The sequence below is a fragment of the Balaenoptera musculus genome, chromosome 9 (assembly GCF_009873245.2).
Source record: "Balaenoptera musculus isolate JJ_BM4_2016_0621 chromosome 9, mBalMus1.pri.v3, whole genome shotgun sequence".
In the NCBI taxonomy this organism is placed as follows: domain Eukaryota; kingdom Metazoa; phylum Chordata; class Mammalia; order Artiodactyla; family Balaenopteridae; genus Balaenoptera; species Balaenoptera musculus.
Window position 1 is genome coordinate 77,252,469 of NC_045793.1, and position 26,936 is coordinate 77,279,404.

At 36.1% G+C, this 26,936-nt stretch overlaps 1 protein-coding gene and 1 non-coding gene across 3 annotated transcripts; both read right to left on the minus strand.

Moving 5' to 3' along the window:
- Window positions 1-613: 613 nt before the first annotated feature.
- Window positions 614-26,899, minus strand: DBF4 (DBF4 zinc finger). Of its 2 annotated transcripts, none has more exons than XM_036864497.1 (12): window positions 26,589-26,899; window positions 25,162-25,334; window positions 17,412-17,591; window positions 15,488-15,538; window positions 14,932-15,001; window positions 14,653-14,729; window positions 11,792-11,828; window positions 10,588-10,630; window positions 7,802-7,930; window positions 7,232-7,346; window positions 3,721-3,845; window positions 614-1,801 (listed from the first exon to the last, which is right to left on the minus strand). In XM_036864497.1, exons 1-12 carry the CDS (start codon window positions 26,632-26,634, stop codon window positions 808-810), a joined length of 2,040 nt encoding a protein of 679 aa, XP_036720392.1. In that variant the 5' UTR covers window positions 26,635-26,899; the 3' UTR covers window positions 614-807. The 2 variants fall into 2 exon arrangements, with proteins under 2 accessions (XP_036720392.1, XP_036720391.1); XM_036864496.1 differs by having other exon boundaries at window positions 10,588-10,633.
- Window positions 4,698-4,804, minus strand: LOC118901392. Its single transcript, XR_005021365.1, has one exon. It is a non-coding gene; the product is annotated as a U6 spliceosomal RNA (small nuclear RNA).
- Window positions 26,900-26,936: the final 37 nt, after the last annotated feature.

Sequence of the window (26,936 nt, forward strand, 5' to 3'; positions counted from 1 at the left end):
AAGAGTTGAAATTTTCCTGACATTTGAATTTTCTCTTCTCTAAATTATTGAATCACCAAGTGACTGATCAAAGGCAATCTGCATGTTTCAAAACATATCTAGTTCATTGCCATCCTTTCCCTTTCCTTTCTTGATACCAAATTAGGGATTAAAGAGTCATTTTTGGAAGAAATTATTTCCAAAGGTAAATAAGAACAGTGGAAAAATTATTTCATTCCACATGCTAGCCTGGTTAAGTTTTTCCTCATGGCTTCTATTTATCTCTACAAATAACCTAACTCCTCAGTGCCAACACCCTAGCATGGTCCAACTAGTTCACCCTCATGTGTCAATGTTTCTGGTAATAATGATTTCCAGAACTCAGACACTGAAATACAATTTTTCCTTTCTGTATGAAAATTAGGTTTTTAAAAGCAATATTATCATGTTATCGTGGAAATCTGTTTTAATAGACAATAGATATAACTAGAATATCTAAATTTAAAATGCTAAATTTTGATATTCTCAAAATTTCCCTTGAAATTAGTTTTCACTGACATAAAGCAAACTTATTCATAATAGTTCTTAGAAAACAATTATGAACATAGTATGCAAAATAAGATGAGTCACAAGTTTATTCTGCAATTTTTCTAGAATAGGTATTCAATTCTGTAGAAGAATGCAAACATCACCTTTATTAATATTTACATTTCATTCTGTAAACAAAATTGGCAAAACCTCACCTCCAAAACTAAGAATTTTTATACATATTTATAAAAATTTCAATATGATCTTCATTGCTTCTGAAAGGTATTTATTTTTTTAAATCTAAAAACCAGAAAATGTAGAAGTTGAAGGGGAAGAGTAAAACACTGATAACAGATTTGAATTTTCCTCTTCCCAAATATCTAAAACATCACATATACCACTGTTTCCGGTGTAGCTTGTGAAACCCAAAAATTCTGACTTTTCTTCACTGGTTTGAAATAAGTCCAGTAGAGACTGTACTGATGAGTTACAAATTCTGTTTTCTTCTTGTATAGTAAGAAATTCAGTTCTTTTCTTATATAACTCCACATTTGGTTCCAGATTTTCTTTTTTATTTCTTCCTAATAGTATTTTCACTTTCCGATGGATTTTACCAGAAGGTAAACTATCCATATTCTTGATGTCACATGGGTTGGCTTCCTCAGGTGGGTTTTGGGATGGAGCCTTTGCCTGAATTGTTAGGTGCTCCTGTGAACTGTTTATTGCTAACAGATCAGAATCATGATGAAATACTGAATGAAGGTCCTTTTCCTTCATATCCTTTGCTGGAAAAAGCACAGTATCTGACTTTTGTTTTGGCTGAGATGCACTATTATCCGTACTGAAATGAGAAACTTGTACAGATGCCTGTTGCCTACGTGGACAGTGATCCACCCTTACTTCTAAGTCATTTTCATTTATAATTAATTTATGTTCAGGAACATCAAGAATGCATTCCTGTTTATTTTTATGTGGAGACAGAGATATAAAATTTAGAGATATAAAATTTTCTTTTATGTCATTTTCAGCTGGATTTAACATGGAACATTTATTAGATGTTTTATCATCATGTCCTCTTAATTCACTTGAAGGGTGTGGGATGTGTTCTGAAGTAGACATAAACTTTTGTTCAGGTTCCTGGGTTTCTTTATACAGGAAACCGTGCTCCATCACCTGTACATTTTCCCTGGAGTTTTTCTGAGAAGTATGTTGTAATTCCATCTTTTCTTTAGGTTCAGACTTTTTCAAGACATTTGCAGTAATAGGAGAAAGGGATCCAACACTGTATTTTATTCTTTAGAGGAAAAAGAAAAGAAAAAAATTAAAATTGCTATCAAAAATTCCTGAGTATCTAAAAACTAAATTAGTAAAAATCTTTAAAAACTGTTTACAAAACTTATTTAACTTAGAAAATGCTACAAAAATATAGAACTTTTAATATTTAGCCAAATTTACTTTAGATGCTTTTATTTTTTTGGCCGCGCCACGTGGCATGCAGGATCTTAGTTCCCCGACCAGGGGTCAAACCCATGCCCCCTGTGGTGGAAGTGGGGAGTCTTAACCAATGGACTGCCAGGGAAGTCCACTTTAGATGTTTTTAAAATGATAAAACTTTACAGATATAGCTAAAAACTCTAGTGTACCACTCCTCATCCACATTCTTCCACTTCCTCCCAGAGGTAAGCAGTATCTTGACTTTGGTATTTAAAACTACTTTGATCATATAAATCAAAGAAAGATGATAGTAAAGGGATTTGGGTCTGTTCCTAATTTTTTCACTGTCCTGAAAAGTTTCTTAATTTCTATGCTTTGATTTACATTAATGTTGACTTAGCATGTGGAGAATGAGTATTGGGAAACCTAAGGCAGAAATGGATATTTATTTATATTTAAAAATAAACAATCCAATATTATAGTGAGCCAGAAACCTTATATCATTATACTTCTAAAGATGACAAGTTAGTAATCCTTAAGTTTCACACACATATTTGACCTGAAACTCTCTTCTTCATGGAGCCTCTTAATATGCTTGGGATGCTAGTTTGTATTAGACAATCCTAAACTACTTACAAAGAGAAAAAAACTTAACAGCTCACTAATTATGTTTTATGTTATACATGTCACAGATAATGAAGAGAAATATAGAATTCCACCTGCCCCTTCAAAACCAGAATGGTTCCTTTTCTATTTATTTTGTTGATACTTTCACTTAAGACTCCTCTTGAACAAATGGAGGATATAAAATGTAAAAACACTAGTCCAACATCACTCTTCTTTAAAGTCCAGAGATGTTTAAGTGACTTGTCTATAGAGATAAAAACTGTGCAGATAATAAGATAATTAAGGAATAAACCAGTTTAAATATAAGTACTAGTTCAGAATTTTGCTGCAGAATGAGTTTTTAGGGAATTCTAAATTCTTACAGTAGCCCATATAAGTTTTAATAGTTGGAAATATGTTTCCTCTCCAAATATTAAATCAGTCATGAACAATCATTCTGAATGTTACAGAAATAAGAGGTTTAGGAACTGTTCTATCCAGATACAGCCAAAAAACTTTCTAGTTAATTTTCAGAAGCTGTAGCTTGGTATCATATTTTATAGTCTTCTTTATGCCTTAAGATTGGTCTAAAAACAGATATAAGGACTAAACAACCTATTGAGTTATTACCAATTCTAGGGTATATTCATATGAAAGCATTTCTTTTTTAGATTTATGGGAATAATCTTAATGAGGCTCATTTTGTCAATGTACAGTTACTGTATACTGAACATCACTGTATTCACACTTTATACAGCTTGGGCCAAATCTAGTCTGCCATCTATTTTTTTAAATAAAGTTTTACTGGAATATAGCCACACCCATTCATTTACATATTGTCTGTGGCTACTTTCATTGTACAATGGCAAAGCCGAGCAGCTGCAATAGAGATCTTGTGGTTCACAAAGCCTAAAATATTAACTATATGGTTCTTTATAGAAAAAGTTTGCCAACTCCCCTTTTCGACTATGTTAAGAAGAGAGCCTTAAAAGTAATAATAAGGTAAGCATTTTTGGTGGTGGTGGAGGAGGGAGAGAGAAAAGAAGGAATCAGTTCTTAACCATATTTCTATGCTGAAAATATAATCCTTCTAAGAACAGAAAACATTGCATTTATTTTTAGTTTAATGGTTTAATATTCTTGTAAAATTTAAAACTTGCGTTGATAAATTACCTTTTATTTTTAGGCATGTCCCTTTCATAGTCCACAAAGTCAAAAACTAACTTAGATACAATGTCATCAACAACTTGATAGTGATTACTCTGTGCAAAGTTTCTGTGTTGCTCACTTAGAAGATGCTAAAATAAAACAAAAAAGTATATAAATCATAATTATATTTTAAAAGCAATAGATACTTTTTTCTAGTATTCTCATGCCCCTAAAATTAAGTGTCTAATAACTACTCCAAAGAAATATCCTTTAGCAGAACTTAAAATAAGTAGAATAAAAGTAACTGCTGAGAAACCACTAAAAGTACTTTGGTTTTTAGTCTTCCATTTTTCAATCAGAAAAGTCAAGTACTAATGAATTAGTAGTTTAAGGGAACTGAAAACCAGTGAGCTCCATCAGAAAATGAAGATAAAGCTGAAGAAAAACAACAGTAACATATAGCATTTAGAGTATGCTAATATTTATGAAAACACTTCTCTTTACTACTTTATTTTATCCTTATGCAATTACCACTAAGTAATAAGGTAGGGCTTATAAAATATTAAATACATGAAATGTTATGTAACATACAAGAATCCAAAACAAGAATCTAGAAGAGAGATTAAGTATAAAAAGATGAAGTACAACTAATGCTGGGAAGAATAAAAAAAATTTTGAGAATGAGGGAATAAATGATCTCAATTACCCAGTGCTTATGACTGAGTACGGAGAAGCTTTTCTCAATCTTAAGGGTGGTTAAGAACAAAAGTCAACAACTTAAGTGTATTGGGATAAAACTCAGAGGAAACTAAGTTCCTTCTGAATAGGTGGAATCTCCAGGCTAATTCTATCATTTGTCTATCAGCTGATCAGGGAATTGTAACTAGAAGCCTGTATCAAGGTGATCATGGAAGAACCTCATTTCTGTTTCCCTAGTTTCATATCATTTTAACTTTTTTTTTGGTTATCCATTTTATTTTATTATTTAACATCTTTATTTAAAAACATGGGAACGCTTCAAGAGTTTGCATGTCATCCTTGTGCAGGGGCCATGCTAATCTTCTCTGTATCATTCCAATTTTAGTATATGTGCTGCCGAAGCAAGCACTAATTTTAACTTGCAATTATTTGATTTTAATTCCAAAAACGAAATTCTTCACTGGTCACAAAAAATACAGTGTTCTGGAATATAAACGTATTCCTTCCTTGCTTGCAAAATTTACCATATACAAATTATGCATGCCCAGTAATGTTAAAACTAATAAGAAACAAAACATTAACTTTGTAAGTTCAGATTCTGTTTATTCATGTTCTTGGAAGGAAAAATAACTAACTGAACTAAGAAAAACAACTTCCAACTTTTGTGTAGTTCCTCTCTACCTCCACCTGACTCTTTTTTTTTTTTTTTTAAATTAATTAATTAATTAATTTATTTATTTTTAGCTGTGTTGGGTCTTCGTTTCTGTGCAAGGGCTTCCCCTAGTTGTGGCGAGCGGGGGCCACTCCTCATCGCGGTGCGCGGGCCTCTCACTATCGCGGCCTCTCCTGTTGCGGAGCACAGGCTCCAGACGCACAGGCTCAGTAGTTGTGGCTCACGGGCCCAGTTGCTCCGCGGCATGCGGGATCCTCCCAGACCAGGGCTCGAACCCGCGTCCCCTGCATTGGCAGGCAGACTCTCAACCGCTGCGCCACCAGGGAAGGCCCCTGACTCTTTTTATTTGTGCTTTAAGTCTTGATTTAAATGTCACTTTCTCAGTTGAGCCTTCCTTGTCCCTCATTCTACATTCAGTACTCTCATTATTTATTACCACTGCACTTCATACTTCACTTTTCATCCTACTTGCAAATACATGTTTCATATCTATTTCCTCTGTCAGACCATAAGATGGTAAAAGGGTAGGGAATGTATCTGCCTTGTTTGCTGCTTAATTTCCTGTGATCATATTTGTTAAATGAATGCCTTGACACAGGTGGAACCGAATCACTGTGAAATCAAAGTTTCAAAAAACAAAATATTTTCTTTATTCTTAGTGACTAGGGATCATATACATGAAAAACTGTAAAAAATAAAAATAAAAATAAAAAAAATAAATAAAAATTTAAAAATATCCATCACAGCCTCTACTTTGATTTTCCTTTCTTGTGGTTGATTTTTAGCCCCAACATCCTCTGAGCATCAAACTAGGATCCACAAAATGATATTAAGGAAAACATCCATTTTAGATTAATTTATTGCAACAGCAAAGTAGAATTTCAGGACCAATCTACAATTTAAATTTTCAAAATGATTTTTGGGAAGGGCAAATATTTCTGAGAAAGTTCAGCTTATGAGTAAAAATAATTTTAAACTAACTGTATTTTTCTACTTAATTATATAAGCTGAACACAAAAAACGGACACAAACTTTCAGTTATAAAACAAACTTCCAATTTAGAATCTGAAGACAGAGGTAGTTAATGAATCAGATATTTTCAAATATTTTTTCTCAACTTTCCCACCATCTTCTACCAAAACCAAGCACCAAAACAGACCGTCCTAGTATTTTAAAAATTAACAATTCAAACAATAACAGCTAATATTTAATAAGCACAGTGCCAGGTACTGTCCAAAGTCTCATAGACAGACAGGAAGACAGGATTCAAACTTGGGTTAGCCTGGATCCAAAGCTCTTGCTCTTTTCATCAGTTTACAAATTGTAATTGTTCCCATTTTTAAAACTTTCTCTTCATCCCATATATATTTTCAACCACTTCTCTTTCTGCTATTTCAAAGAACTGTCTCCACTTTCTTCTCATCCTCCCATTAGTAAATCACTTGCCCATTTTTTAATTGTTAAGGCCTGAAGCATGCAGTGACCCATGACCCATCCTCTCTCCCTCCCAACATCCAATTCACTGCAAATCCTCTTGGCCCTGCCTTTACAATCATATCCGCAAACTGACTTCTACCACCATTGCTCAGTCCACCAGCATCTGTTCTTTGATCCCGTCAATCAGTTTCATTTAGCACTTTTGCATTGCTTACTTCAATATTCACAAGTCTTGTTCCCTCAACTTCTCTCAGTTCTCTACTCAAATACCACCTCATCAGTTAGGTATTCCTTGTCTAGTCTAAATAAATAGCAACACCTTCATTCCTGCTTTATTTTCTCATAGCGCTGATCGAATGTTCTCTCTATATACTTCACTATTCTTTTATCCTGTGGTTAGCTCTCTCTCCTCCCCTTCCACAGAATGTAATCTTCACAAGGGTTGCGAATTGGTCGCTTTTGTTCAATGCTGTTCACCCAGAGCAGTAATTGGTACACAGCAGGTGCTCAATAAATATTTGTTGAGTGGACAAAAATGATTTTTCAATACACATTTCCCCACTTTGGGTTCTTAAAGTTCAAGATAATTCTATGAAAAAGAAGTATCTACTATTTAATAATTACCAAGTTGTAAACCACAATCAAAAGAATAAGCTAAAATTTAAACAGCAAATATTATTCATAGTTTTAGAAATATCAACCCTCTAAATACAAAATCACATTTACAGTATCGAGATCTTCGTATTTCTGCAAGCAACATTCACAATATCCCTTTTTTTTCTTCTCTTTTAACTGGAGTTGAACTGGGATTCCGCCACATTTATCACCATCTGTTTGGATCCTGATAGAAATATATGGTAAAAGATTAACCGCTGAACGTAAGGAGTAATTTAAAAAAATTTACAGTCCTCAACTATCAAACAGCATCTGCCATAATTTGCAGAGATTTATATAAACAAATATTTTTAGCCATTTTTCTTTTTAAGAAATTGAGAAGCAAACTGAGAATGTAACGATTATTCTGGAGAATATCTCAGATCACTGAAGAGAAACAACACATTTCAATTATTTGCAAATATTTTTAAGCTCCCCCCCACCGCCCCCATCTAAAGTGTCTAAATGTGACACACTTTAAAAAGAGATTCAGACTTTAAATCTAGCAAAGGGGCATTAAAAATATCCAGGGGAGAAAGCACAACAGTGATTAGAAACACACACACACACACCATGGCATTAAATGAATTATTTTAAATATTTGTTTAAAAAGATAAAAAATTACTTGACGGTTAAACCAACCTTAGTTTAACCTGAGTTTGCTTTTGGGTGGTAGATGGCTTATCTACATCAAATGGACTGGAGGGCTTCTGAGCAGAATAGTTTATAAAAGGCATACTGGTCAGCTGAAGATAAAATGGCCTATAAAGCCTAAAAGAATAAAAAGACAAATACATGAGAATCTTTATGATGAAAGAAAACATGTTTGAAGTCTTATATTTCAAAATCATGTAATTCATCTGGAATCTGAAACAAACAATAGGACTCAGTTAAAATTTACTATCTTAACTATTTACTATTCTTAAGTGCACAGTTCAGTTGTACTAAGTATATTCACAATGTTTTACAACTATTAACACCTTTCCATATCTAGAGCTCTTTTCATCTTTCAAAACTGAAACTTTGTATCCACATATAAAATAAAATAAGTAACTCCCCATTCTCTCTTCCCCACCAGCCCCTGACAACCACCATTCTACCTTGTTTCCATGAATTTGACTACTCTGGGTACCTCATTAGGTGGAATCATGTAGTATTTTCCTCTTATTTCATTAAGCATAATGTCCTCAAGGTTGATCCATGTTGTGGTATGTGTCAAAATTTCATTCCTTTTTAAAGCTGAATAATATTCCATTGTATGTATATACCATATTATCCATTCATCTGTTGATCAACATCTGGGTTGCTTCTGCCTCTTGGCTATTGTGAATAGTGCTGCTATGAAAATGCATGTGCAAGTGCTTCTTCTAAACCCTGTTTTCAGTTCTTTTGGATATATACTCAGAAGTGGAGTTGCTGGATCATACAGCAAGCAGTTCAAAATTTTTGAGGACTCTCCATACGGTTTTCCATAATGGTTACACCATTTTCTAATCCCACAAACTGTGCATAAGAGTTCCAATATCTCCACAACCTCACCAACACTTATTTTTTCTTTTTAAAATAGAACCCATCCTAATGGTTGTGAGGTAACAGATTTCTCATTGTGGTTTTGATTTGCATTTCTCTGATGATTAGTAATGTTGAAAATCTTTTCATATGCTTGTTGGCAATTTGGGTATGTTTGGAGCAATGTCAAGTCCTTTGCCCATTTTTTAATTGGGTCATTTGATTTTCTGTTGTTGAGTTCTTCACATTACTATCTTATTAGATATATAACTTGCAACTATCTTCTCCCATTCTGTGGTTGCCTTCTCACTGTGTTATGTCTTTTGCGCACAGAAATTTATAATTTTGATGTAGTCCAATTTAGTTATCTTTTTGTTTCTGCTTTTAGTGTCATATCCAAGAAATTACTGCCAATTCCAATGTCATATAGCTTCCCCCTGTGTTTTTTTCCCAAGAGTTGTATAGTTTTAGGTCTCTGACTCATTTTGAGTTAATTTTATATATTGTATAAAGTAAGGGTCCAACTTCATTCTTTTGCATGTGGCTATCTAGTTTTCCCAATACTGTTTATTAAAAAGACTGTCCTTTCCCCACTTAATGTTCTTGGCATCCTTGTCAGCAGTCATTTCATCATATATATAAAGATCTACTTCTGGGCTCTTTATTATATTCCATTGGTCTATACATCTGTCTTTATGTCAGTACCAAATTGTTTTGATTACTATAGCTTTGCAGTAAGTTCTGACATTGGTAAGTGTAGACCTCCAACTTTGTTCTTCATTTTCAAAATTACTTTGGGTGCTCAGCGTCCCTTGAGATTCCATATGAATTTTAGGATGGATTTTTCTCTTTTTGCAACAAAAGTCATTGGGATTTTGATAGGGATTGCATTAAACCTGTAGATCACTTTGGGTAGTACTGACATCTTAAAATATGAAGTCTTCCAATCCATGAACATGGGCTGTCTTTCCACTTATTGATGCTTCTCTAGGCCTAATTTTATTTTTTAAAATATTTATTTATTTATTTTTATGGCTGTGTCGGGTCTTAGTCGTGGCACGTGGGCTCTTCGTTGTGGCATGCGGGCTTTCTCTTCTCTAGTTGTGGCGCGTGGGCTCCAGAGCATGTAGGCTCTGTAGTTTGCAGCACACAGGCTCTATAGTTGAGGTGCGAGGGCTTAGCTGCCCGCAGCATGTGGGATCTTAGTTCTCCGACCAGGGATTGAACCTGTGTCCCCTGCATGGGAAGGACGACTCTTTACCACTGGACCACCAGGGAAGTCCCTCCAGGCCTAATTTTAAATTGTACTTTTTTTCACAGTAGCACATTTAAAAAAAAGCGTTCAACACATCTTTGTCACCTCAGTGAGCACCCAAGAGAATTAATCACACATGTCTAAATGAGTAACTAGAATGTCAAGAGAAAGAAATCTAATTCTCCCACGCCAAATTAGCCTACTTATATGTGTAGTCTTCATTAAGATTATTCTACAGAGCTTCAGAATGAGTTTGGGAAAACTACCAAATTAGATGTTATACTCAGATTTTGTATTTCCAAGTAGTAACTAATAATTTCTTTTTTACAAATGTAGATGCAGTCTTTAAGTAGTAGTTCTAAATCATATGGTATTACCTTTAGCCAGAGAATGGTTATTTGAAATACTGAAAAATGAGTTGGTCTCATGATTGCTCTAAACTAGATTTTCAAGGAAGCATTATCTAAAACCTACTGAAACTAAATTCAGTCCTTGAGCACAAAGTAAGTAATGCTACTTTTTGAAACTGTGCCACACGCATTATTAACATCATATAAATCTAACGTAAAGGGACCTAACAGTATTAGCGGGAACAGTTTAATTAGTTAGGTTTTCTCCTTTAATATTGTATTTAAATCATACAGATTGAATTTAAGATACTTACTGGCTTATATCTTCCACCTTTACAAAAGGCTTTTTGAGTCTACCTGCTTGGGAATATACAAAACATGATATTAGATGCTTACAAATCCAGAGTTTTTTTTTTTTCCAAACAAAACTACTCTGGCTAAAATAATCCAACTATGTATCCATTATCCATTTCATTTCAATTTGAAGTTTTCAGCCTCAGGTAAGGTAGCCTACAATTATAAATCCATTTCCAAAATGACAGAAGTTCTGTCTATATTCTGCGATTCTTAAACTGAATGGATCTCCTAAAGGATCTATAAGCAGAATTCAGGAGGATTTTGAGCTAGAACAGGAAAAAAAATTTAACTTTTATGTTCACTAATCTCTAACTGAAATTTAACATGTCCTTCAATTTTGCATATAAGCAAAAGAATCACAGTAGTATTAGCAGTGCTTGTAATTTTTATTTATTTTATTTATTTATTTTTGGCTGTGTTGGGTCTCCCTTGCTGCACATGGGCTTTTTCTAGTTGCGGTGAGTGGGGGCTACTCTTTGTTGCGGTGCGTGGGCTTCTCATTGTGGTGGCTTCTCTTGCTGTGGAGCATGGGCTCTTGGCGTGCGGGCTTCAGTAGTTGCAGCACGCGGGCTCAGTAGTTGTGGCTCACGGGCTCTAGAGCAGAGGCTTAGTTGCTCCGCGGCATGTGGGATCTTCCTAGACTAGGGCTCGAAACCGTGTTCCCTGCATTGGCAGGTGGATTCTCAACCACTGCGACACCAGGGAGGCCCAGTGCTTGTAATTTTGATATCAGTTGAAACATATTTTCATATCATATTAGTTACTACAAATATCTCAAAGCATCATTTACACCCATCACTTCAAAACAAAATTACAGGAGCAATTATAATCACTGCTAGAGCTTTTTAACGTGTAATAAAAACAAGTATGTAACTATTTTATACTGAAAAATATTCTGATAACTGAATTTCAGTATAATTGATTTTCTTAGTAATATAATGATAAGAAAAAATGTTTTAAAAAACATTATTCTAACAAAGGTCCATAGACTTTACCAGACTGCCATAGGGGTCAGTGTTCTAAAGAAAAAAAAAAAAAAGGCTAAGAACCACTGAAAAAGTCATTTAAAGGGATGGTTACATGATTTTTTAGAAGATTTTTATGTTTTATTCTATTTTCTAAAAGCAAAACAAACACACTTAAGGAAATCAAAATACTTACTTCTTGCTTTCTGTGTGCCAATACTTACTCTTTTCCCCTAAAAAAAAATTTATATATATATATATAAACATATATATGGTGAAAACACTGGGCTTGAAAGTACAGTGAAAACAGCTACTGCAATTGCTCAATATCATCAAGATTAAAAAATCATACAGGAAAACAACTAAATAAAGGGAGGGTGATTATTGCAGTTTCATGGGGAAAAAAAGAGAAAAAGCTGCTTTTCAAAATCAACTCAACCAAATAAATGAAACAAAGATCATTCAGGAATTAAAGATTTTAGCCAGTGGTATGGAACTTAGTAATACAAGCTCACTTTTACAATACCCCCAACAAATATTTTGCATTTTAGCTATAATGTCTTCACAGAAAGAAATCAACCAATAAAGAAAAGGCATGGTTAGTAAAATAATCTAAAAATAGTCATGTAAGTTATTTTTATGCCCTCATTCAGCAAAACCTTTGTGATAAACTCATCAAAGGAATTACTAAAAAATTTATTAGCCTGTCAATTCCAGCCAAGAAGGAATACGTTCAATATGGTCCCTCCCCACTGATGACAATAAAAACTCTGGACAAAATTCAATAAGCAACTACTTGAGGACTAAAAGTAAACAAAAGCAGGTATATTGCAGAAGGAAGACAAAACTTGGAGAAGCTAACTTTAAGGGGGTACATTTCCCATCCCCCTCTCCCCCTTTTCTCTTGCAATGTTTCCTTAAGAATGGACCTCTAGTCATGAGATTCGCAGCAATAGCAGAGCCAGTGGCGATTACTCCTATACAAACCCTATCTTTTTGGCTACAAAGAATCAGGAAAGAGGCTCCTGCCGTTCAAAGAGTACAAAGGGAATCCCTGTATTATTATTATTTTTTTAAATTTATTTTTATTTATTTATGGCTGTGTTGGGTCTTCGCTTCTGTGCGAGGGCTTTCTCCAGTTGTGGCAAGTGGGGGCCACTCTTCATCGCAGTGCGCGGGCCTCTCACTATCGCGGCCTCTCCTGTTGCAGAGCACAGGCTCCAGACGCGCAGGCTCAGTAATTGTGGCTCACGGGCCCAGCTGCTCCGCAGCATGTGGGATCTTCCCAGACCAGGGCTCGAACCCGCATCCCCTGCATTGGCAGGCAGACTCTCAACCACTGCGCCCCTGTATTATTTCCTCTTTCTTTTTTCCCACAGTTCTGACCTGAGAGTGGGCCCCAGGTACGAAACTGCAGCTGTAAAGGTGCCACAGGCAGCCAAACTTGGAAGCAATCAAGATGTCTTTCAAAAGGTAAATGGGTAAACTGTGGCACATCCAGATGATGGACTATTCATCGATAAAAAGAAATGAGCTATCAAGTGACGAAAAGATATGGAGGAACTCTGAATGCCTATTACTAACTGAAGAAGCCAATCTGAAAAGGCTACATACTGTATGATTCCAACTATATGGTATTCTGGAAAAAGTAGAACTATGATGACAGTAAAATGATCAGTCTTGCCAGCAAATATTCTTAACTGGCAACCACAGCATCCTTCCAAAATACCTATCCAACCAGGTTACTCTCTTATTAATTATCTCTCAATAATGTTCCAAAGCCTTCAAGATAAAATCTAACTCCTTTATAGAGCGTGCAAGGTCCATCTGAACTTGCTAGTTTTTCTAGCTTCATTTCCTGTCACTTTCCCACTCAAAGATCAGGTTGTATTATACTGCAGAAAATTTCCAAAACATGCCATCCTACTTATGGCTTCATGTCTTTATATGCATTCTTCTATATTATTTATTTACCTTTTAGGTTCATTTAGGGATTAGGTGAAGAAACAGTGGACCACACAAGAATGTTCTGAGATATGAGAACTATAAGAAAGCAAAGGGACGAGAGAAGTTCCAGAGGAAAGTAAGTTCAAGGAGGAAGTGAACAATAGCTGAGAGAACCAATATGACTGGTTTTAAAAAGTGTACACTTGATTTGCCAACTTGGTCAGTAGTTTTATACCTCATAGGTTGAAGAGTGAATGGGAAGTGTAAAAGTGGAAATGTGAGATGTCTGGATGATATAAAGACTGAATAGTCGGTAGGGACGAGAGGTCAAGGAAGGTTTTATTGTATTTGTTTTAAAGCAGAGGTCCCTAACCGTTTTGGCACCAGGGACTGGTTTCATGGAAGACAATCTTTCCACAGGGGTCGGGTGGGGGGCTGTCAGTTCAGACGCTAATGTGAGCGATGGGGAGCGGCAGATGAAGCTTCGCTTGCTCGCCTGCTGCTCACCTCCTGCTCTGCGGCCTGGTTCCTAACAGGACCCGTGTTTTAAAGGATGGAAGAGGCTTGATTCTATTTAGAGGGTTTGAGGAGGAAGCTAGTAAAAAGGGAAGAAACTGAAAATATGGAACATTAGGTCTAACAGATGACAACGCCCAATGCACTTGTTTAACAAATATTTTGTGGTCAGGCCACACAGTCATACTATATGACAAGATTTATAGAGCAGTTGAACAGTAAGCCTACTTCCTATTTATGTTCCCAAACGGAGTATATTATACATACCAGGAGCTTCTCATGTAATATGTTAATTGTGCTGTTTTCCTTCAGAATGAACAAAACTATGTTTTCTTGGTTGCAGCAGCAACCAAAGAAGAAAACAAAACTATGCCACCATCCCTGGAACAACTTTTACCTCATGAGTAAATCCTAAAGTAAAATGATATGCAAGAATTTATTCAAATAACAGAAACATGCATATATAGTACACAGGATTACCCCTAGGATATTCTGGCAGTAATATTTTCCACTTGGCAAAAAAATTTATAGATACATAAATAAAAACCAAGCTTACCATTTTCTTTAATTTAAAAATTAAGGAAAATAACATACCCCATCTCTTATAGAAGTACTTGATTTCTTGAGTAAATACAATTCTTTTTTCTTTTGTTCAATGTAGTTTCTAATGTCTTTATTAAAAGAAAGAAGGGTTTAAGATTAGCATTTTTACCTTTGGAGTTAAATGCTGCTATTTTCTTATAATTATAGTAAATTTAGATGAAAGAATTACCCTTACAGGTATCTCTTGCTATCAGAATTCTATCTAAAATTAGGAATGAAGAGACAGACACTTATAACAAATATTGTCAAAAGCAATAATAAAATACTTACCATCAATATGAAGAATTTTTACTCCCCATGATAAGGCGTTTGATAATATACTGTTTGAAGGAATAAAATCCTGTTAAAAAAAAAGTTTGATAGTTTTTTCTAGGAAATTACTATTTTAAATGAGCTAAATTAAAAATATTATCTGAAGCTTAATGTCACTGGGATGGTTATTCAGAACAGACCCTAAACAGTTACAATAGCTGTGAGGACATCAGTTTTTTTCTTCTGAGATTTCTAAAACCATTTCTGTTTAATACACTCCCATATTCTTGACAATTAATGTACCCTGTAGCCTTACAGTTAATAGTTTCAAGAAATTATCTCTTTTAAAGACACAAAAATGCCACAGGCTTCAGAAGTGTCCAGTAATATTTTAAAAGGCCACAAGATGGAGGCGTTTCTTCATGAAAAGCAGATTCTGTTCTTTATGAGATACATGCTGATATTTACGCTTTTCCTATGAAAAATGAGGAAAAGATTTCAAGAACATCTCTATTTTACACTTCAGTTTTTAGTCATAGAATATACACTGTGAATTTTTAAAATTCCTACTTACATGGTCCTTGATAGCTTTTTCAACTAATAATTTTCCTCTGCTCAAACACACCTATAAAAAGACCAGAGATCAATAGTTATAACATAGTGCCTCATTGGAAAAAATTTTAAAAAGATAAAATAGCTAAAGCAAGTAGATAAAATTTAAAGATGAATTTTAATATAAATATGAAATTTAAAATACATAAAGTTTATTTGTACAAGTCTTAATGACCATCAACATAATAAATGTACAGTAAAAAGTGATTTCCTTAGGGTCTTTGTTTGTAATAAGATCTCCTATTAAAAAGTTTGTTTCTTCTTTTTTTGGTAGAGCCTAAACTCAGCTTAATGAGACCCAAGGTCAGTTCTGTAGTAAATGTTATTCAACATGAAAAATAAAATAGGTTGATCTGAAACTCTATCTATAATTAAATAGTTTATATTTTAATTTCCTATTTAACCAAAGATCTAAGGATATGAGTAAACCGTATATACTGTTTTTACATATTTCACTTTTACGTATTTCACTTTTTAAACAAAACACTAGGAAAAGCAGTTGAAATGCTAATAGCAGCAATTAAGTTGGAACTAGTCACTGGTGTACAACCTTGTTCCTCCAAAAAAGCATTAACTGCAAGAATGTATGAGGCTTCCTTGGTCTCTTCTTCTTTGACTTTTTTTCTTCTTCATATTTGTCTCTTTTTTTTCAAGAGGTATGTTTTATATAACAATCATTTATTTTACGTGTTCTCCCCCGCTCCCATTTTTCCCTGCTTTCCAAACGGCTGGAGTAGATAAGTTGGGGAGGATATTTTTTTAATTTGTTTTAAAATTTATTTATTTATTATTTATTGTTGGCTGCATTCAGTCTTTGTTGCGTTGCGTGGGCTTCTCACTGCGGTGGCTTCTCTTGTTGCAGAGCACGGGCTCTAGGTGCGCGGGCTCAGTAGTGTGGCTTGCGGGCTCTAGAGTGCAGGCTCAGTAGTTGTGGCGCACGGGCGTAGTTGCTCCGTGGCATGTGGGATCTTCCTGGACCAGGGATCAAACCCGTGTCCCCTGCACTGGCAGGCGGACTCTTAACCACTGCACCACCAGGGAAGCCCCGGGGAGGATATTTTAAAATAATTAATTTCAATCTAAAAATGAGATAAACACTATTTTTCAATTTCTTCCCCTTTTCATACCCAATTAAACCAATTTAATTTATCTTTCACTGTATCTTACAACTTACTGGCAACTGAGTGGTAGGGATGTGATGTTACTAATTCTAGAACAGTGGTTGGCAAACTTTTTCTTTAAAGGGCCAGACAGTACATGTTTATATGGCTCTGCAGGCCATATAGTCTCTGTTGCAACTATCTCATTCTGCCTTTAGAGCAGTACAGCAACCAGTCAATATGTAAATGAATGGTATGTCTCTGTTCCAATAAAACTTTACTTATGGACAGTGAAATCTGAATTTCACATAATTGCCACTTGTCGCAAAGTATTCTTTTGAATTCTTTCCCAACCACTTGAAAATGTAAAATCCATGCTTAGCTCGCAGGCTGTAAAAAACAGGCGGCAGGCTGTAAAAAACAGGCGGCAGGCTGGATTTGGCCCATGGGCCATAGTTTGCTTACCCCTGCTCTGAAACAAAAAGAAGGTTTCTATTCCTTCTTTAAAAAATGATCTGCTGTCACTCTTTAGCTGTAAATTACTCTAAAAATAAAAGCCATCACTAAATGCAAGGGCACATTTTAGGAATCAGTGTGTGACTACACAAGCACTATTAGGAGAAAAATCACCTTTCTATATGCAACAGCAACCTTATTAACAACTGGAAAGCCACACTTAATGTAGGTATTATTCTACCTAAGTGAACTCTGCTATCAGCCCACTCTTGAAAATTATAAAATCCTATAGCCCTTCCCAGAGTCTCAAAGCATATTTCAGAGACTTACTGTATCGGGAGCCTTAAATGAACTTCCATCATGGCTGGGATGAGGTGATGTGGTTTCTGCAGTATATACAGGTTCTGGGCTTGGTACAGGAGAAATTCGTCCCAAGGTTTGTGCAAATTTAGCTTCCTTTTTATTTGAAATAAGATAACTGATATCTTTGCTGAGAAATTCTTCAACACGCTAAAGGAAAACAAAGTATTTTTAAGTAAGTCATATAAACCATAAACTGTTTCATATGCTAGACACAGTAGAAAATGCCAATTTGATGCATTTTAATATTCTAAATTTCTATACTGTATTATTCTGAACCTAGAGTTCTGAGAAAGTACAATGAGAATTCTAATAACACAACAACAGCATGTAGTTTATATATCGTAATTAGTTTAATCCACATAACAACCCATAATACTAATATTATCCTTATTTTGTGGAGAAGAAAACAGAAGTTAAGTGACTTGCCTTGAGGTTACACCAGTAGTAAGAGAATTTGAACACAGGTACTCTTTTTTTTTTAACCTTAATTTTTTTTTTAATTGAAGTATAGCTGATTTACAGCGTTGTGTGAACATAGGTATTCTGTTTCATATCCATGCTCTAAAGCACTACTGTCCAATAGAACTCACTGTAATGATGGAAATGTTCTTTATCAGCATTGTCCAATATGGCAGCAACTGCCACATGTGACTACTGAGTACCTGAAGTGTAATTAATGTGACTGAGCAACTGAATTTTAAACTGTGTTAATTTTAATTAACTTAAATGTCAATAGCCACATGTAGCGAATGGCTACAATACTGGATAGCACAATTCAAACTTAAAAAGTTATAACATCTTTCCTTAAGACTTAAACTATTTTTTTTTTTTTTTTTAATATTTTTATTTTTGGCTGTGTTGGGTCTTTGTTTCTGTGCAAGGGCTTTCTCTAGTTGTGGCAAGTGGGGGCCACTCTTCATCGCGGTGCGCGGGCCTCTTCACTATCGTGGCCTCTCTTGTTGCGGAGCACAGGCTCCAGACGCGCAGGCTCAGTAGTTGTGGCTCACGGGCTTAGTTGCTCCGCGGCATGTGGAATCTTCCCAGACCAGGGCTCAAACCCATGTCCCCTGCATTAGCAGGCAGATTCGCAACCACTGAGCCACCAGGGAAGCCAAGACTTAAACTATTAAAAGGTAGGAAACCCTTACTTTTAAGAGTGTATGACTGAGACTTCCCTCGTGGTGCAGTGGTTAAGAATCCGCCTGCCAATGCAGGGGACACGGGTTCGATCCCTGTTCTGGGAAGATCCCACATGCCGCGGAGCAGCTGAGCCTGAGTGCCACAACTACCAACGCTGGGGGAGCAGCTGAGCCTGAGTGCCACAACTACCAATGCTGGGGGCCCTAGAGCCTGTGTGCCACAACTACTGAAGCCTGAGGGCTCTCAGGCCCCTGTACCGCAACTACTGAGCATGCTGCAACTACTGAAGCCCGCACGCAGCAATGAAGACCCAACGTAGCCCCCCCCCCCCAAAAAAGTGTATGACTGTTTTGAAGAGAATTTCCCTAGTTTGAAAACCACTGCTTAAATGTCTGAATTTATAAACACATGTACCAAAGTCAATAAGTCAGTGTTGAAAATCACTGCCATCCAAAGGTAGGAAAATTAAGTAGAAAAAATACTATTAATCATTAACTATTTGCATAAATGAGAGACTCAAACTATTTTAAGCAGCTGTATCTAATTTCTATAGGGTCTCACAACATAAATGAAGATAATAAAAAGTGAAGCAAAGTATGTAACGAGTTAATTTCATCTAAGCATTAAGCACAATTTGTTGCTAAGACCAGCAGCTGCCTTGGTTAAATGCAAATCACTACTTCCTTTTTTTCTGAGTAACATTTTCATCCACTAGTAAATAAAGTACATTTATATACTCTAAGGATGACATACTCAAATGCCTACAAGGGCCAGCAAGAATACAAATGAACGATTACACGTCAAATACTCTTTTCATCTTCGTAAATATGTGGCCCCAGCACTGCCAGAGCTTCCAGTTTTTCAAGAGAAGCCCAATCTCCCACCCATTAAAAAAAAAAAAAATTATCAAGATGAAAAAAAAAATTAATTACATGGGACTGAGTGAACTGATGAGGATGATTATAATTTTTGTGACTTTCTGTTTGAATTATTAAAAAAAAAAAATCCCACAAGGACTCAGAGGCAAAGAATATACAAATCAATTTTCACTGCAAAGGAGCTGTTACAGTGGAGGTTTACTGGACTGAATGTCAATATTATGACATAGTATGAGTGTGTTTCGTGTTTGGTAATTGCAATCGTTGCTTTTGTTGTGGTCATCCATTTACAATGCTTGGTGTCAGTCTATCTCTCGTAAAAATAAAATACAGTGTGTGTGTGTGAAAAATAAATAAATAAAATTAAAAAAAAAAAAAGAAAAAAAAAGAAAGCCAATTAGTTGATGGCTTGAGTAGAACAAAAGGCTGACCTCTTGTGAGAAAGAGGAATTTCTACAGCAGACTGCTGCAGAATTTCTGCAGCAGGAATTTCTGCAGCAGACTGCATTTGGACTTGAACTGAATGTTTTTCCTGAGTCTCCAGCCTGCTGGCCTCCCCTATTAGATTTTGAATTTGCCAAGCATCCCCAGCTGTGTGAGCCAACTCTTTAGAATAAATCTCTTTCTACATATAAAAAAAAAAAATTGTGATAAAATACGTAACATAAAATTTACCATTTAAACCATTTTTGAGTGTACAATTCAGTGGCATTAAGTATATTCACAATGTTGTATAACCTTCCCCACTATCCATTTCCAGAAGTTTTTCATCATTCTAAGCTGAAACTGTACCCATTAAAAAATAACTCCCCATTTTCCCCTCTTGCCAGCCCCCCCCCTTTCTTTTTAAGTAAATTTATTTATTTGTTTATTTTTGGCTGCGTTGGGTCTTAGTTGCTGTGCACGGGCTTTCTCTAGTTGCGGCGAGTGGGGGCTACTCTTTGTTGCGGTACACGGGCTTCTCATTGCGGTGGCTTCTCTTGTTGCAGAGCCCAGGGCCTAGGGTGCACAGGCTTCAGTAGTTGTGGCACACAGGCTCAGTAGTTGTGGCTCGCAGGCTCTAGAGTGCAGGCTTCAGTAGTTGTTGCACACAGGCTCAGTAGTTGTGGCTCGCAGGCTCTAGAGTGCAGGCTCAGTAGTTGTGGCGCACGGGCTTAGTTGCTCTGCGGCACGTGGGATCTTCCTGGACCAGGGCTTGAACCTGTGTCCCTTGCATTGGCAGGTGGATTCTTAACCACTGCGCTACCAGGGAAGTCCCTTGCCAGCCCCTTTTAATCCTTACTTTCTGTTTCTATGGATTTCATAACTCTAGGTACTTCATATAAGTGGAATCCTGTATTTGTCCTTTTGTGTCTGGTTTATTTCATTTAGCACAATGTTTTCAAGGTTCACTCATGATGTAGCATGGATCAGAATTCCACTCCTTTTCAAGGTTGAGTAATATTCCATTGTATGTCTAAACCATGTTTTGTTTATCCATTCATCTGCTGATTAACATCTGGGTTGTTTCCACCTTTTGGTTATTGTGAATAATGCTGCTATGAACATGGGTATACAAGTATCTCTTCAAGACCCTGCTTTCAATTCTTTTAGGTATATACCCAGAAGTGGAATTGCTTGATCATATGGTAATTCCATTTTTAATTTTTTGAGGAAACAACATAATGTTTTCCATAGCAGTTGCACCATTTTACAGTCTCACCAACAGTTCACAAGGGTTCCAGTTTCTCTACATCCTCACCAACACCTATGTTGATAGTGGCCATCCTAACGGATGTCAGATGGTACCTCACTGTGTGGTTTTTTTAAATTGAAATATAATTTACAATGTTGTGTTAGTGTCTGGTGTACAGCAAAGTGATTCAGTTACACATACATATATATTCTTTTTCATATTCTTTTCCATTATAGTTTATTACAAGATATGGAATATAGTGCCCTATGCTATACAGTAGGACCTTGTTTACCTATTTTGTATGTAGTAGCTTCTATCTGCTCATCTCTAACTCCTAATTTACATCCTCCCCCACCTTTGGTGACCATAAGTTGGTTTTCTATGTCTGTCTCACTGTTTTCGATTTGTATTTCCCAGTGATTAGTGATGTTGCACACCTTTTCATGTGCTTACTAGCCATCTATATATATCTTCTTTGGAAAAATGTCTATTAAAGTCCTTTGCTCATTTTTCAATCGGGTTGTTTTTTGTTGAGTTGTAGGAGTTCTTTATATTCTAGATATTAATCCCTTATCAGATGTATGATTTGCAAATATTTTTTTCTCTCATTATGTGGGTTGTCTTTTCACTCTCTCGATAGTGTCCTTTGATGCACAAAATCTTCTCATTTTTATTAAGTCCAATTTATCTATTTTTTCATTTGTTGTCTGTGCTTTTGGTGTCATGGTCAAGGACTCAATGCCAAATCTAACGTCATGAAGATTCTTCCCAATACTTTCCTCTATGGGTTTTAGCTCTTACATTTTAGATCTTGATCCATTTTTAATTAATTGTAGCACATAATGTACAGTTAAGGGTACAACTTCATTCTTTTGCATGTTGATATTCAGTTTTCCTAGCATCAGTTGTTGAAAAGATTATCCTTTCCCCACTGAATGGTCTTGGTGCCCCTGTTGAAAATCAAATGACTATATGAGAGGATTTCTGGGATCTCTCTTCTATTGCATTGGTCTATATGTTTGTCCTTATGCTAATATGACACATTTCCCTTGGTTTTCCATTTCCTGTACCTTGAGTTATAAGTCTTTAGTAATGAACAAATATCTTTTACAATCTGGTCCCAGTGTAACACTGTTTCTTGCCATATCCCCCATCTAAATCCCAAGCTCAAGTCATACTCTAATATTAGCAGTTGCTCAAACAAACCACACAGACCTATATTTTAAATATGTTCTTTCCTCTATTTAGTTTGTTCATTTTACCTGGTATATTCCTACTAGGCTTTCAAGACTCAGCTCAAATTTTATTGCTGCTATAAATCCAAAAGGCAGAGTTAGTATTTCCATTTCTGTATTCTAATGGCAATTTCTACATAACTTCTGTTAAAGCACTGACAATGCTATACTGTAATTTATTTATTTAGGTGTCTGATGTTCCCATAGACTGAGAATTCCTAGAGGATTAGACTATATCTTATTTTTGCATTCCCCAGCATCTAAAATAGTGCTAGCATATGGGAGACACTGGTGGAATAATTTCTGAATGAATTACCATATGCCCAAATCATAACCATTCTTCAAAGCTGAGTTCAAGTTGTGTCTGTACAATGGCCTCCAAGATTCCTTAGCTGGAAGTAATCTTTCCCTCATAACATTCTATATTACAATTAATTGTACCAATGCCATCTCTGCTTAGATTAGAAATTGAGGTGGGATGGACATCAGATTCATTTTTGAATCTACCAAAATACTTAATACTGTGTCCTGTACTGTTGACTTAGTTTTATCATGGCCTTTAATTTATTAACTACTGTGGAATCTAGGTCTTTAAAAGAGTAAATTCAAAACTTATTTTCTGATGACTCAAGGTCACACTGAACATCAAAAACAAGTCATTCTGTCCTCAAGTTCATGAGGACAGAACTATGCCAAGGTATCTGACCCTACATCACTTTTCTTCTTCAGCTGTCTTATTTTAGCCCACACTGTTTAGATATGGGCCTAAGCATGGTTGGTTTTGCAACAGCAACCTTTCTTGCCACTATTAGAGATATTCCCCCATCATGTGAGCACTTCACTGATGTGCTCTCAGTGGTTGAATTTTCAGAAGTGTACTCTCCAAATAAAAGGTGTATTTAGATGTTTTCATTCAGACTAGAGAAAACAAATGCATAAAATGGACAGTTTAAAAAAAGACGACACTGTTAATAACCTGAGGCAAAACAAATTACAAATGGTTAAAGGATCTAAGTAATCCTAAAAATTAAGTAATAAGCACAGTCCTTTCGAGGAAGATCTATCAATATTTAACTACACATTTCTTAAAGTTGAATCTTAAAACTTAGTGTATGGAAATCAAAGTTTCTTTACAGCTCCCATACGAGATCTTCTAAGTCTTTTTCAGTGATAGAAATAGTACTGTGCTAGAGACAGAAATCATGACATCATGAATTATTGGAAAGATAGTGTGGGGGGAGATGAGAATTTGATTAAAAAAAATCTTAGGAGAAATTAAAGAATAAAGTCAATAAATCAAATTCAGTTGAAAATCCACAGCTTTGGGGAAAAATTTGGAAACTTACGACATTAATATGCTCCTCATTTCATTGACCTACTTCAAACCATTTTAGGATAAAAATTTGAAGTGTATAAAACCAACTTACAGCTCTCTCTCAGCTATTATCTAACACATAAGTGAATTCAAAATTTGTTTCTTGCAAGTGCCTCCAGGAACTGCTATGGGGATGAGAGGAGAGAGAAAAAGGGGGTAGGGCAGGCAGTCTCTGCACTAGCTTCTATACTGCTGTTTCAGCTACAGCAATTCCCTTTTTATTGGCTTTACACATTGGACTTCTGAACATGATTTTGTTTGAAGGGTTCCACTGCTAAAAACACAAATCTAAAATTACTGATTTAGATTAGAAGGGTTAATGAGTTTTTCCATCATATTTAAGAAAGCTCTCAAACCGTATCAGATAGCTACTTTGTAGCCACTGATTACTAGAGGAACAGAATGGTGCAGTAGCATGTGAGTCCAGGTATTAGGCTGATTCTACCCTGGGTCAGTCACTTACTTCTCTGGACACTTAAGTACTTAATTTTTAAAATAAGGGATCTTTACTCAATGATGGCAGGTTATAAAACATGACCTTTAGGAATGCAGTCATATGGTCATTATGGTACATGCTACTACTATGACAAATGTGTGACAATGTTTCATTTTAAGAAAATGAATAGCAAAAAAGTAGAATAGCTTTTCAAAGACAATTAAGTAAAATATCGTATCAATAAACGATTCCAAAAAACTTGTTACCTGTTCTGCAAATTTCTATTCTAGTAATGGCAGGATTTGTTCATATTATTCAAAAAATGTTAACCATGACAAACTCAAAGTGCAGCAGAAATCTTTGAAACAGGAATAATCAGGAAATAAATTAACAAAATCTTAACCTTGCTAAAATTTACCCAGTATTACCCTTAATCCTAAGAAAATCTAAGAATTTTACCCAAATTTTCTAATTTCCTAATCATTTACTCAATGTATAAGGTAGGAAAGAAGCACGTTTTCCACATTTATAATCCAAAATCGTTCCCTTAATGACATTCATTCTGTTGACACGGTATCAGTCAAGAGAAATTTTAACTCTTTGTGGTTTGAACATGTTTTCCTTGTTCTGTAAATAACATCTTATTTTTATGTAGCTTCCCAATAATCATAATCAAGGAGTTCCTGCCATCTGGAGGACATCCCAACATTAAAATGAGAAGGCAATCAGCAGTTCCTCCAGGACAAGGGAGTCTCATTTCTCACACTTGTGAGCTTCACACCAGACTAATAATCACAGAAACCTGAAAGTTTTGTCAGCCTACAAAAGGTTAAAACAAATGACTGCTCATTAACGATAAACAGCTGATAAAAATTTTAAGCCTTGTGCTTATGAAAGTTTTTTTCCAAAAGGAAAATTATAAATGATTACACATTAGAAAGTTTTCCTTTTTTGTTACAGTGTATGGTTTTGACTTACCCCTCCCAGATCCTTAATGTCCTTTTGCAGTTTTTCAGATATGGTGACAGAAGGTAAGTCAATGTAAAATACTTTACCCCAGAGTGGCTTATATTTGGATTTTTCTGGTTTGTTATCAGTTTTCAGAGATTTCAAAGACGGTCGTTTTTTTTCATTTTTGACTTGGATTCCACCTATTGTTTAAAAAATTTAGAATTAGATCATGTTTTACGCAGACAGAAAATTTCTACTGTTTTAAAAATATTTGTTTATATGATAATATCACAGAGAGAAAAATCTTTATAATCCTACTAATTTAGCAGTCATTAACATTTTAATATATTTCTTTGTAGTATCACTTAGGATAAAGGCAAAATACTCTATTTTAACAGATGCTGTATGTCGCAAAATGACTGTTGTTCACAGTCAATAGTTGATTCTGCAGGAAATATTCATGTGTTTATTCGTGTTTTATGCATTAAGGCAGTGAACTATGTAAAACCAATTTGAAAGAGTTTTCCTAGTATGTAAACTGCATGGAGTATTTACTCAACAAATACTCATGGAGCGTCTGCCATTCTGTTGAGCACTCACAACTGGTACTTAAAATGCTGAACATTTAACAATGCAAGAAACCTGTTACTCAGAATGACCTAGACCTCAAAGGTTCCTGACTGCTCAAGGTTCAGTTTCACATAGAGTCCGTGTATATATTAAGAAGAACTAAATGGTCTATTTGAAGAACCAAATCACCATTCATTTCATTCTTTCCTTTGAAAACATATCAGATCCAAACAGCTGCTTAAAAATTAACTTTAAGAACTCCATCTGCTCATAAGTAGGAGACCACATATACACACTATACATATCAATATATACCCACACACACTATACATGTTAAAAAGAAAAACTTACAGGCTGTAATGCTTTACCAAATAGAAGAGATTGAAAATGAAAGTTTGCTTTTGTTTCTGCCTGTAATGTTGAAAACAGCAACGGTGTGTTTGAAATACAAACACTTTCCCTCAACTTCATGAGTAAGACCAAAAAATCCACCCATAATCACCCAGTTTAATCAGGAAGCGAAAAGCCCCGAGCACATCTGCTTTTAAATCGAGGCTCAAGCGGCAGCCTCAAAGGGTCGCAGCATCTGTGGGAGCCCCGGCGGGTTCCCGGGTCCCGCATTGTCTTCTAGTTTTATAACCGACGACGCTACGAGGAATTTGCGGCCGAGGCTGGAGCGTGGAGAGCGCCAGGGGCCGGGCCGGGATCCGTTCCCTTCCTGAGGCAAAACCCTGAAGCATGCCCTCTTTCAGGCCAGAGAAGGATGCACGTGTCAGAAGAGAAAAGAAGCAGAGATCCAGCGCGAGAACTCTGAAGAATCAATTATGGAACAAGGAGGGAAGGAAAGGATTAAAGGGACTGCAGCCGGAGGAGGGGCTTCGTACCCTGGAAATGTCCTCTGCTGTGGATCCTCATGGCTCTGGAGTTCATGGCAACCGCCCGGCACCTACATGCTGGGTCCGGTGAGGGTGTCGCGCCGGGCGGCCGCGGAAATACAGCTCCTCGAGGCCCGTTGACCTGCAGGTAGCCGCTCCCCTTCAGCGGGCCACCACACCCACGCAGTAGAGATGCCGCGTCTGTCCCCCGGGTTTCCGGGGGCAGAATTCGGCCCCAGGGCGCCAAGGAGGAACTGCGAAAGCACAAACGAGTGGGCTGCGGCGGTTGAAGATTTGAAAACGCGTCACGCGGCCGCGGCGCCGATACGCGCGCCCCGCCCCATCTCACGCCGCGCG

What these genes read in the sequence shown, in the direction of transcription:
- DBF4 (XM_036864496.1), bottom strand. Translation starts at nt 26,634, where the DNA reads ATGAACTCCAGAGCCATGAGGATCCACAGCAGAGGACATTTCCAGG. An exon ending in CAGCAGAGGACATTTCCAGG is followed by an intron (nt 25,335 to 26,588) that starts GTACGAAGCCCC and finishes TTTAAACAATAG; the next exon opens with GTGGAATCCAAGTCAAAAAT. An exon ending in TGGCACACAGAAAGCAAGAA is followed by an intron (nt 10,634 to 11,791) that starts GTAAGTATTTTG and finishes TATATTCCCAAG; the next exon opens with CAGGTAGACTCAAAAAGCCT.